This window comes from Pithys albifrons, chromosome 12 (assembly GCF_047495875.1).
Source record: "Pithys albifrons albifrons isolate INPA30051 chromosome 12, PitAlb_v1, whole genome shotgun sequence".
In the NCBI taxonomy this organism is placed as follows: Eukaryota; Metazoa; Chordata; class Aves; order Passeriformes; family Thamnophilidae; genus Pithys; species Pithys albifrons.
This window is the reverse complement of record NC_092469.1, coordinates 21,372,456-21,384,894: the sequence shown is the minus strand read 5'-3', so window position 1 is coordinate 21,384,894 and position 12,439 is coordinate 21,372,456. Positions and strand designations below refer to the sequence as shown.

The 12,439-nt window shown below is 59.1% G+C and overlaps 1 protein-coding gene across 1 annotated transcript in view; it reads right to left on the bottom strand.

Moving 5' to 3' along the window:
* The window catches only part of WWP2 (WW domain containing E3 ubiquitin protein ligase 2), a 34,182-nt gene that overhangs the window by 17,956 nt on the left and 3,787 nt on the right, over window positions 1-12,439 (bottom strand). Inside the window, exons 5-7 of the mRNA XM_071567632.1 lie at window positions 7,232-7,369; window positions 6,478-6,568; window positions 1,957-2,156 (exon numbers count right to left, since the gene is read on the bottom strand). Coding sequence (XP_071423733.1) covers window positions 1,957-2,156; window positions 6,478-6,568; window positions 7,232-7,369 — 429 coding nt within the window. The remainder of the gene's footprint in view (window positions 1-1,956; window positions 2,157-6,477; window positions 6,569-7,231; window positions 7,370-12,439) is intronic.

The window sequence follows — 12,439 nt, the reverse complement described above, 5'->3', positions numbered from 1 at the left end:
GGATTCCAGTGAACTTCTGAAAAAGGGAAGAGACAGAGCAAAGGAAAATCACAAAGAAAAATGGTGAGGAGGAAAATGCAGAGCAAGACAATGAAGGGGAATTTGTTTGAGGAATATTTATTAGGTAGCCAAAACCCCAAGTCCTGGCTGAGGAGAGCCTTTGCTACAAGACATCCTGGCTGCAGTGGCAACGCAAAAAACAACCCAGGAACAAGGAACAAAGTATGGGATGCAGACAGAGCTCCATGATTTAGAGCTGAGAAATGAGAAACCCAGAAGAGAAGCCCAAATATTTAGAAGTATTGTAGGAAAAACCAATATAAACTCCCACAGATGGAAGACCAAAGGCCTACAGACACTCAGTAGAAGAGGCAGAGTGTTCAGGACACTCTGCTTGGCAGCTGGAAGGTGGCAGGACAACACCCTCTGGCAGCAGAGGGATCCTGGGACACAGCTGAAGGTGCCCCCTGGCACCACCTGAGGGCGAGGAAGATTTCCAGGTCAGCAGCAACTTCCACCAGAGTCCTGCAGGACCCAGCTGAGGAGGCCTCTGACTGCCCCTCATCTCCAGCAAGCCTGGGAAAGGATCGTTTTGGAAGCTTCAACCACATCGTGCCAGGCTCCAAAGGGAACCTGCGGAATGACCCCGGTGACTGTGCCGTGGTTGGTCTGATCACAGTCCTGGGCAAAGCAGGGAAAAGCTGATCCAAAGTTCACCTGATAAGGAGGGGCTCCAGGGGGAACACAGCAAGGGCTGAACAATGTGGCTGTGGGGAAAACACGCCTGGAAATAATGTCCTTTTATTGTAATTACAGCTGTGGGTGACAAATGCAAACAGGGACGTTCTTGCAACAGTCTGCTGGAGAAACAGGGCAATGTCACCAAAATGTACCAAACTGAGGGGGAAGAGGATGGTTTGTAGAGGCATTCCAGGGTGTCCAACACTAACCCCAGTCACCCAAAACACTCCTCTCCCCATCCTCAAGTCCTTGCTGACAGGACTTGTGGGAGGCACAGAGGGTGTGAGTGGTAAACACCAACAAGGAGGGCACAGTCATAAAGCCACTGGGGAGGCTGTGGCTGGCCCAGTAAAACGTGCTTTAAACAAACCAAAGCCAAGGAGCCAAGTTGTACTTGGGAATGAAATCCCTGTCCCCAGCCTGAGGGAGTGTCCATGGTGAGGAGCCTGGGGAGGGCTGGGCTTTGGCAACACTGAAATTGCTCCAGGTTTTCCCAATGAAATGCAAAAAAACCCAACTTTCTTCTGGGTTAAACAAAACATTTCCTTCTCTCCTAAGCGAGACACTCTGCTTCTCCTTTCAGATCTTCCACAAAAGCAAATGCACTGCAGAGGAGTGGGAGATGTTTCATGAAAGCCAGAGAAGATGAAACAGGTCAGTCGTGTGTGACTTTGTACTCAGGCTCTCAGCAGGCCCCTCTCCTGCTCCACAAGGGTTCAGATTTAGGGCTTTGTGGACAAACCCAAGAAAAGACAAGAGAAGCCTTTCCAAATATATCCTCTGATTTAAGAATGAGCCTCCTTTGAGAGGTGGGTTTATGACTTCTCTGATGCTTAACAGGCAGCTGCTCTTCCCACTTCAGAGCTTCACTTAAGACTGATGGGAAATTCAGCTGAACCCTGAAAAAAGTCCCCTCAGCAGTGACAGCTCCTCATTGTGGCACCAGTGATGGGGCTGTCCCAGTATCCTTGAAACACCTGGAGCTGGTAGCTCCAGAGCAGAGCCACAGAAACCATTCCCAACAGGCAGCACCGATGCTACAAGGGAGCTCTGTGGAGCTGCCCAGCTTATCAGCAGGAAAATTAATAAAAACCCAACAATTCACAGGGAGGAAAATCCCAGGCACTACAAGATCAATTATGTCAGCAGAAATTAGTTTTCTCCGCAACCAATACCCCCGAGCTGTGCCCCTCCCCTCCCCGTGCACTGTGTCACCTGTGCCATTGACGGCTCCGTTGGCCACGCTGCTGGCTGTGCCACTGGCTGTGCTGCTGGCAGTGCCATTAGCTGTGCCGTTGGCCATGCTGGCATGCTGTGTGCCCTTGGCCTGCTGCCGGTGCCGGCTCCTGGCGCTGGGACTCTGCTCCCCACTGCCCGAGTTCCCCCTGGCCCCTCCGGCCACGTGCCGGTGCGTCCTGCGAGGGAGAGGAACGTGGGAGGTGAGAGACATCACATGGAAAACTCGCTCCTGCTTCCTCCCAGCACAGACCCTGCTATCCCTGGGAACAGGCAGGACACAGCCATGAGTCTCACTCAGAGCACTGCCCACAGCTTCGTGCTGCTGGCTCAGACCTGCCCATGGTGCTGGCACACACCTGCCGGTGGCAGAGTCCCATGGAGGAGTCACCTGGGTGACAACCCCTTGCTTCTGTTCTCAGGTGGTCACCTCAGATGCCAAGGAACAGCCCTGGGCACCCATGGCCAGACACCAGTTCACAGCCCTGAGTCATCAGAGCTCCTGGCAGCTGCTCCATCCACCCCAGGGCAGATCCCACAGCAGCCCCTGCTCCTGCCCCACTCCATCCATCCCTGCAGACCCCAGGGCAGATCCCACAGCAGCCCCTGCTCCTGCCCCACAGAGGGGACCCTCAGCAGTGCCCCCCACCCGGCTCCAGGCCCTGCACAGAAACAGGTGAGGAAGGTACAAGTGTTCAGTGCTGTCCAGACAGCCACGGCCCCGGAAAAGGAGGGAACAAGCAGCTGGGAAAGATGGGAGCTGAAACCACAGGTTGTGACTGGCTCAGGTGCAGCTGCTTCATCTCTCAGGGGTCTCTATGTCACAGTGTAGCTCACCTGCCACCATGTCCCCATGGTCAGGGCAGCCCAATGTCCATGGGCAGAGAACCTGCAGCTTCCCCAGCAAACAACTCCCCCTCAGACCACCCTGGGTCCCTGAGGCAACACAAAGGCATTCCCAAAAAACCTGTTTCACTATAAGAACTCGTTACTGCCAGCAGGCAGGGGAACAGGCAGGAGGGGGATGCTGCCTGCCCAAATCCAGGGGCCTGTAGGGCAGAGGCAGAGCCAGGGCACCTCCACCCAGGCTGGCAGCAATCACAGAGGGTGAGGACTGCAGGGCCAGGATGTGAGTTTGCCCCAGCCAAAATCTACCCTTAAAAGGACAAAACCCACAAACTGTGCCCAAGTGTCAGGGCTGGTCTTGGGAGGGGACAGCAGCTTGGCAGTGACAGGGCACAGATCAGTCATGCCACCCTCACCAGCTCCAGCAAGCCCTCAGTTCCTCCCACTTGCTCTGAAGCCACTCTCCTTGGGGAGCAGCTCATGGCAGGGCTGGGATCAGGAGCAGACATGGGAAAGCAGGAGATGGTTGTTGAAAACAGATCAGGTAAGTGCCACAGGCAGAACAGGAACTGCTGTGACCCCTTCGACCAGCCACAGACTCCTGGAGAGGCACCTCAGACAGGGAACTCACCCTGGAAATCCAGCTACCCCCAGACATGGCTCTGTGCTGGGGTTTGCTTTGCCCACCAGCACCTGGGAACGTGGAACATCTACAGATGCAGAACAGGCTCCTCTGCCCTCGTCAGGTGAAGGTGGTCCCTCACTGTCCCCTCAGCAGGGCACACTGGCATCACAGATCTCCTGAAAGTTGTCTGGGACCCCTCCCCAGTCATGCCCTCCACACAGACACCCTGTGGCAGGACCAGAGGCAGTGCAGTCCCCAAGTCATGGCCAGAGGGCAGCAGGCAGGTGGCACCCACCAGTACCACCAGGAGCGGCCCCTGCGGCACGGGACGGATCTGGTCCCTGCCCTTCCAGCACAGATGAGCTCAGAGCTGCCCAGGCAGTTTTTAGAAACCAAAACAGGATGTTTCCAGGCTGCCAGGCACAGGGTTACCAGCCTGAATTAGCCGGCCCGGCGCCCAGCCCAGCCCTCCCACGAGTGCTCCCATCTGGGCATTGTCTTTTAATAGACACTGGAAACAAACCCAGGCCATGGAGCGCGGTGGGATGGGAATGTGTGCCTAAAATAGGAGCAGGGAGAAAGCCAGGCAGGGCACAGATGGGAACAGAGGGTGGCATAGAGCAGGGCATGTGTAGGGCAGCCCCTGTCCTGGGGCAGGACGAGACCCCCATTGTACCCCAACAACTGGGGACCTCTGGGGGCTGCTCCATCACTCCTCCTGGACCAGGGTAGATGATGCCAAAGAGGAAAGTGGCATCAGCCAGGTGACATCAACCTTCCAGCTCTCCCACTTCTGCCAAGGCAGAGCCCCCACACAACAGTGGCCAACACAGATCCTGGCCATGAAACCCAGGAACAGCCAGTTCCTCCAGCAGAGGCGGCAAGAAGGTCCCACCATGAGGTGCCAGCAGAGGTGGTAGAGCCATGTCTTGGTCTCACCCAGCACATCAGCCCCCAAACTGTGGCTGAAGAGAAGGAAAGCAGAGCACAGAGCTGGGAGCCAGTGCTGGCTGTGGGAGGTCAGGGCAGGACCCCCACCAGGAGGGCCCCAGGACCACATGGTCGATGGGGGCTCAGCTCCCAAAACATGGAGATGGGAAATTCCCCCTGTCCCTGCCAAGGGGGGAGGAGGCAGCCATGTCCCTCAGCACCTAAGTGAGAGAATCATGGAATGGTCTGGGTGGAAAGAGACCTCAAAGCCCATGGGCAGGGACACCTTCCCCCAGCTCAGGTTGCTCCAAGCCCTGTCCAGCCTGGCCTGGGACACTTCAGGGATGGGGCAGCCACAGCTGCTCTGTCCAACCTGTGCCAGGCACTCCACAAGACAAACAGGGGTAGTGGCACCCACGGCCCCAGCCCTCAGCCAGGGACCTCTGGGCTCTGTTTTCTCCCTGCTGTGGAATTTCACACCCGCCACTGAGATTAGCAGCAAATCCCCAGATGACATTTGTTCAGGAGAAGAAAGAGAAGCCCTGACCAAGCAGTTTCCCTCACAGGGACTGTAGAAATAGCTGAGGAGCAAAGAATGACCCTTTTCTTCCCATCCTGCCAGTGAGCAAGTTTGCCAGCACCCATCACCAGGCCCAGAAAATAAACACAGCTCTGTGTATAAACACAGCAACCATCACACAGCACTGCTGAGCACAAGGGCCCATCCTGCACCCAGAGCAGGCAGCTCCCTGCACAGAGCACTGCACAGTGCCTGGGCAGGAATGGCCAGCACAGCCCTCAGCTCAGGTGAGTGCAGCAGGGATTGAGCACTAGCTCGGGAGTTTCCTGTGCCAGGGATTGCAGGCACACCTGGCAGGGGTCTGAAGGTGCCCTGCAGAAGTCCTGGCCAGACCTCACACACTCAAAGCAGAAACTCCTCACAGCCAGTGGAAGAGCAGCAGGGAAGGGGCAGCAAGCAGTGACCAGGCTAAGCCTTCCAAACTAGAACTTTCTTTGCAGGTTTTCTAGCACCTCCTGAGAGCTGTTAAGTGCCTGCCATGCTCAGCTCTGTCAGGTCACTGAGCACTTCCCACCTCTGAGAAAGATTTAACATCTGGACAGCAGGAATCAACGAGAACAGCCACCACAAAAGGGCACAAACTGTTCACAACCTACTCCTGATTTCCCAGCCCTCTCTCTCCTTGGGTAGAAGATGAACATGCAGCATGGAAGGACAGGATCACTTTTAGAGCCAAAAACATCATCTCTGATGTATGCCCAGGAGATGAAGAAGTAGAAGAGCTCAAGGTGTGGGGCTTGTAGCTGAGAGTGCATCTCAGCCTGGGCCATGCAGAGCCTCCCATGGGCAGGCTGCAGGCACCCTCTCCACAGCCACACTCCTACCCAGAACATCTGTACAGGCTGCTGGGCCACTGCCACACTCTGGAAATATAAATAGGTGTTAAATTCAACTCCATGTTGACAGTGTGACACGTCTCCCAATAACCACAGCTCCAAAAGGAGCAGCACTGAGCCACTCCAGCCCGGCAAGGAGGCAGGGCAGGGCACTGAGCCAGGCACAGGGTGGCCTGCTGCCCAAGCATCTCATTTCCTCTGGAAGCAGCTGTTACTTCCCTGCAGCTCTGCTTCTCCTCCTCCTGGACCTTCAGAAGCGTGCCCCTGTGACCACTGCCCAGAGGGGCATTCTGCTTCCCAGTGCCTGGCCAGGGCTGTGCCTGAGGGAAGGCCTGGGGTGCCCATGATCCAAATTTGAAGGGATCCCACTGTGCTGGTTTGCCTGGTCACAGCCCACCCCACTGCCAGACTGACCATTCCTTTTGCTGCCAGGGGAGCAGCTGGTAAAACTTTCTGGGCCATCCCAGAGCTGATATTCCTCCTCAAGACAAACCCTTTAGGAGGGGTTCAGAGCAGCCCCAGCCTGCCTGCGCCCCAGGACAGACCACCCCTGTCCCACCCCGCCCATGGGCTGTGTGCTGGGGGCTCACTGGGAGCTCTGGAGTGGGGTGCACTGCACAAGGCTGATCTGCACACAGCCACAGCAATCCCTCAGTGATGGACACACAGCCTGGGCCCCTCACCTGGGTCTGCTGCCAAAGCAGTTGGTGCTGGGAGGTTGGGGCCGGCCCTCCGTGGCCGCACTGGTGGGGTCCCGTCCAGGCACTTGGGCCCCTGCACGGGCACAGAACAAGAGGGTGAAGAAAAGGACTGAGACACCTACTAGTTCTTCCCTCCTTTCCTGTGTCCCCCGTTCCAGCAAGAATACCCAAAAGCCCCATCTCTTATAGGACAGACTCCCAGCACCCAAGGACACCCCACCTTTAATCTGGGTACCCCACTGCTGTGTGAGGGCACAGTCTGGCCCCCCAGCACCCCCCAGCTCCAAGCAGAACACAGAATTCTGCAGAGCCAGCAGCACCAGGAGAGCGTCACATCCAAAATTCCCAGATTTCACAGGTTTTGTCTCTCAGTGAGGAAGAGAAGGAAGCAGGGGAAATCAAGGCACCAGCCCCTGTCCAGCCTCAGCAGGGACAGGAGGCTGGGCTGGAGCCTCAGCGGGGACAGGAGGCAGGGCTGGAGCCTCAGCGGGGACAGGAGGCTGGGCTGGAGCCTCAGCGGGGACAGGAGGCTGGGCTGGAGCCTCAGCGGGGACAGGAGGCTGGGCTGGAGCCTCAGCGGGGACAGGAGGCTGGGCTGGAGCCTCAGCGGGGACAGGAGGCGGGTGCTGGCCCTGGGCCACTCGCCCAGGGGTGTGGGGGGCTGTGGGGGGCTGTGGCTCAGCACCCTCCTCTCCCTGCTCAGAGCCTCGTGCCCGGAGTCGCCGCGTGCACTCACCGTCGGTGCCGGCACTGCCATCGGGAAGGCTTCCCAGAGCAACAGCTGGCCCGTCCAGGAAAATCGTCAGCTCCCCGCCCGACACAATGCTGCCTTTGTTCTCCGTCTGCAGGTCCAGGGTCAGCTGCCTGTTCTCCACTGGGGGAGAGAGGGGACAGGGAGAGAGACCACCACTCACCACCGGGATCCCACCTGTGACGGAGGTGGCTCCACCAGCCCAGCTTCCTCACCACCCCCCGGTGTCCCCCAGGCCTCCCCACCCCAAAAAGGTGCCTGCTCCCCTGGGGCCAGTTGTCCCAGTGAGCATCATCAGCGTTGGCCCCACACCCACGGGAACCTTCCAGCACTATCTGAGGTCACACAGCCAGCCCCACCACCCTGTGCCAAAGACAACCCTCCTTCACCAGCCATTGGGGTCCCTCCATCCTTCTACTGGGACTGCAGCTGCCCCAAGGGCCATGGCTATGACAGCAAAGTCCCTCCTTGCTCACAGGGGCTGTAGGGCAGACCCTGGTAGGAAACTTGAAGGATTTACCACGATATATAGGGCAAGAAAGGTCCTTCATGATGGTGGCCACAGTCCCATGCATCGAATCCACTGAACAACACGAGCACAGAGGGCTGTCCCCAAACAGGATCACTCCAAATGCTCTGCTCCAGCATTGGACTGCCCCCACAGAAGGTTCTGGCATGGGTGCTATGGGCTGGGAGGCTCCTGGAGCTCCACTCCCTCCCTCAGGAGCCAGTTTGGCTTCAGCAGCTTTAGCAAGGCCTTGCTGGTCCCCGGGGTGATGGGGACACAGCACAGCCCCCAGCACCCATGGGCAGCCAGGGCTGGTCCCTGGGGTGATGGGGACACAGCACAGCCCCCAGCACCCATGGGCAGCCAGGCCTGGTCCCTGAGGTGACAGGGGCACAGCACAGCACCCAGCACACACCCCAGCACAGCAATGCCAGGCTGAAACACCCAGCTCCACCATGGAAGGCCAGAAAAATTTGGCTGCACCAGCCTGGGACAGCAGCCCAGACACTTCCTGACTCATTTGCTCAAATAATATTTGTATTATACACGGATTGCTCATGACACAATGACACCATTTTTTAGCAACCTGCTTTGTCCTGGTGCGACGCGGGGACAGGGTGTGGTTCCTGCCAGCAAGAGCAGCAGGGTGGGAGACACCCCCATGGAGTGAGATCCCCTGTGGCAGCCCCAGGCTGGGACTCACCACCTCCTCCTCCAAGCAGTCTTTGCCCAAAGCCCAGCAACAAGGGGCCTGTGGCAAAGACAGGGTCATGGGACAGGCTGCACTTGTGGATCTCAGGAAAGTGTCTGGTTTGTGGTACCAAGAACACAGGTACCCTCTGCACAGCAGGGGCACACACCCCCCCCCAGGGTACAGCTGGAGCTCAGCTCTGTCCCTTGTCACCCTCTCATCATCCAACACGGGGTTCTGCTGAGCCTGGTCTCCCCGCTCTGCCCCACAGAGCTGTTCTCCACTCACTTCCAAAGGGAACCGACCTCACAGGCGGTTTTAAGAGCCTGAGACAGAAGATGCTTCTGAGCACGGCCAGAAACCAGAACAAACCCAGCCCCTGTTTCCCCCCCGGCTCCTCCAAGCCGTAGGAATCCACATGTTCTCCGGGGTCCCTCCATCCCCCTCCGCGCGCGCTCCGGGGCCGCACAAGCCCTCATTGTGCGGGCGCGCGGCCGAGGCGCAAAGACAAGGTGTCTCCAAGTGGAGGATGTGAACATGAACCTCCCAGCCGGCTTCCTACTCCCCCCCTCCGGCTTTTTTAAAGAAAATAAACACTGGCAGAGCCTTCCCCTCCCTGTCCCCGTCCAGCGCGCAGGACGCACAAAGGGACATTGCTGCTGCCCCGACGGCAGGTCCCCCGAAGGGCCCAGCACAAAGGCTGCCTCTGTCCCGCCGGCTGCCAGAATGTCAGAGGGATTATTATTATTTTGGGAGGGGGTCGGGGGGTGATTTGGTCCTGAATAAGGTCTCAGTTCAGCTGCTTCCAGCGCCCCGCACGCAGCATCAGAGCTCCCATTTAGTGGAGGTGAGCTGGAATTCCCACCCAGCCCATTAAGCGGATTTACGGTTCCACAAAACCAGGCTGGGAGCAGCCGGCACGGTAACGGCCCTGGGCTGAGCCCCAGCCCCCAGCGCCCCGGGGAGCACACGTGTCTGACCCCAGGGAGCTGCCACACGGGACAGGCAGCCCCTCTGGAGCACTCTGTGTGAGATGGCTCCATCTCCAAGCACACGTCCAGGAGGAATTCCAGACAGACTGCCAGACGGTGCTTCCCGCTCTCTCAGCTCCCCAAACCCTCTCTGCACAGTCCCACTGGATGCAAAGGCCAGCTCCCATTCCAATAGCTCCATGTGATTGTCCAGGTGAAGACTGGCTCAGCCTTCGTGCATTCCCACAGCCAAAGGAACTACTCCATGCTGTGGCTGCAAGTCCCTATGGGGAGAAGCAGGAGGAAAGCCAGACCTTCTGCAGCCATTCCCAAAACGAGGAAGAACCCAGAGCTTAAGGGAAGGGATAACATTTACTGTGCCAGGAAAGGCTCCCCAGGGCTCAGCCACCAGTAGCTCAAAGACAACCATGTCCTACACCATTTATCTGCCAGAGATAACCAGTAGAGCCTTGGACTTCTCCTTCTTTCCTCTGAAAGGTGACCCAGGACGGGCACTGTCCGGTCCCCACAGCGACCTACTGGCTGGATGACCAGTTCTCTGGGATTACATCCCAGTCACAGCAAACCAGCTCAGGGAGCTGCCAGGGCACATAGTACAGCACAGCAGAGATCCTCTGGCACCACAGCCCTGACAGGGTGGAGCTGCAGCTTTCCAGAGGCTGGGAATTGCTGCTGGCTTCCTGAAGGCTCCCACGAGGCCATGGCTCCAGCAGCTCTGCCTGGGGCACAGCAGTGGATCTGTGGGATCTGTAAAGCCTCAGAAAGTGGTGCCACTCAGCAGACAGAGCCCACAATGGGGACTGGCTGGGGCTGCCCCTCAGGCCTTGCATGGAGCAGCAGGAGCTCCCGGGAACCTCGAGGTGCCTCTGCAGAGGCAGCACTCAGGGCCAGGGCAGAGACTGAGCCATGGCAAGCGAGCTGTTTTACAGGAGCCCTGGGAGCAGCTCAGCTCCTGGAAGGCTCTGGCTGGTGTTGGTGACTGAGCCCGTTCTGACCCACCTCTTCAGCTCCCCATCCAATCCCTCTGGAGGCGGGAGAGCTCTGCCTGCCAGCAGAGAGGCCCTGCCAAGGTGCTGGGAAGTGCCGTGAGCCCCAAAGCCAGGCCAGCCCTGCCTGGAGCAGGAACTCCTGTGACAGCTCCAGAGGCTCTCCCAGCCTTCCCGAGAGCCCAGGCCTTGTCACTGAGCTCTTTTTCCAAGCTCCAGGGCTCAGGGCAGACACTTTTTCACCTGAAGCAAGGCATGCTTGGCAAGAGGGCTGACAGAAACAGGGGGAGCTCCAGCACCATCCCGGCAGGTGGGAGCCAAGCACGTCACCATCCTGCCCACAGCCAGATCCATTCCTGCCCACTGAGTGCAATGACAGGAACACAATCCAAAGGCCACAGCTACACTCACATGCCAGAAACTCACAGGGAACCTCACCAAAATCACAACAAACCCAACGAAGGCAGAGAGGGGCTGCTTGCCTGGCAGGAGCAGCCCTGGGGAAGGCTGACTCCAGCTGAGCACTTCCCAGGATGGGGAAATGAGCCAGGCCCCTGCAGCAGCAGAAGGCACACACATTCCGCTGCCTCACATGCATTAAGTGTCTGACTCACGATGGCTTCAAATCCCAGATGCCTTTTGCATGCCCTTGGCTGACACAGCCCCTTCCCCAGGCTGGCAGGCAGAGGGAATGGGCTCCCCTCCTCCAGGGAGGTGAGGAGCCCCTAAGGAAGGGGTCTCAGGGCTCCCAGGGAAACCCCAGGGGACCCCCAGCATCTCTGGCCCACTCAGAGCTGCAGCAAAGCTCAAAGGCTGAGCAGTGACAAGCAGAGAAGAGAAGAGAGCAGATGCCAGCCCAGACAAGATGGGCAGAAGGGAGTAGACAGCCCTGGCAGTGCCATCTGCCCCCAGCCCACAGCAGCACCTTCTCACCACCAGGGCAGGGCGGGCTCTGCAGCTTTAAGAGTCCTCCCTCCCAGCCCACGGTGTCAAGGAAAAATCTGACACGTTTTTTCTGGTGGATGTTAACGGACAAGCTCCAAGAGCCAGTTGCCGTTTCCATTCATTTTCCACACAGCCCCCCGGGAGCTGGGAATGAAAGGGCTGATTGTGCCCCCGCAGGTGGGGCGGGAGCGGCGGCTCCGGCCCCGGCACACCTCGGCCAGGAGAGCTGCAGGGGAGGGTGCCCAGGCACAGCCCCACAGCCTGGGGCTGTCTGACACCTACACCCCGAGCAACAGCGCCCAGCCCGGGGCACACAGTCAGGTTCTCACAGCCTTTGTGAGGTGGCACAGCTCCCACGTGTCCCTCAGCATCCTGCACCCAGACCAAGTGCCACCCCGGGCCAGGGCAGCCTGCCCACCACAGGGAGCGTGGCAGAGGCACTGCTGCGGTTCCACAGCCTGCAGGGCAGTGCCAGGGGCAGCAGCCCACCCAGCCCCTGGCACCGTGGAGGGTCTGACCCAGCCCCGAGTGCCCCCAAGGCTCAGGGGGCCTCTCCCTGTCAATACCAGGTCTGTGCCTCACAAGCTTTGCTTGGAAGAGACAGACACAGCCTTTTCCAGCCCCTCGCGGCCGCTCACACTGCCCAGCCCTGAATGGCCGCCTTTATGTGGGAGCTGCTGTCACGAGCCCCCCTCTGGCAACCACAGCCGGCAGCAAACAGCGCCGGGGCCGCGTGCCCAGCCGGCTGCAGCCCCGGCTGACGTGGGCACGGCCAGCGTGGCACGGCTGACGCAGGTACGGCACTGCCGGCACACAATGGCACCTTGTTCCCTCCCCAGAGCAGCGCAGCCCCTGTGCCCACCCCGCTGCTCTCCAGGGACAGGGGAGCTGCAGGGCCCCGGGGGCAGGGGAGCTGCAGAGGGCAGGGGAGCTGCAGAGGGCAGGGGAGCTGCAGAGGGCAGGGGAGCTGCAGGGTCCCACTGGCAGGGGAGCTGCAGAGGGCAGGGGAGCTGCAGAGGGCAGGGGAGCTGCAGAGGGCAGGGGAGCTGCAGAGGGCAGGGGAGCTGCAGC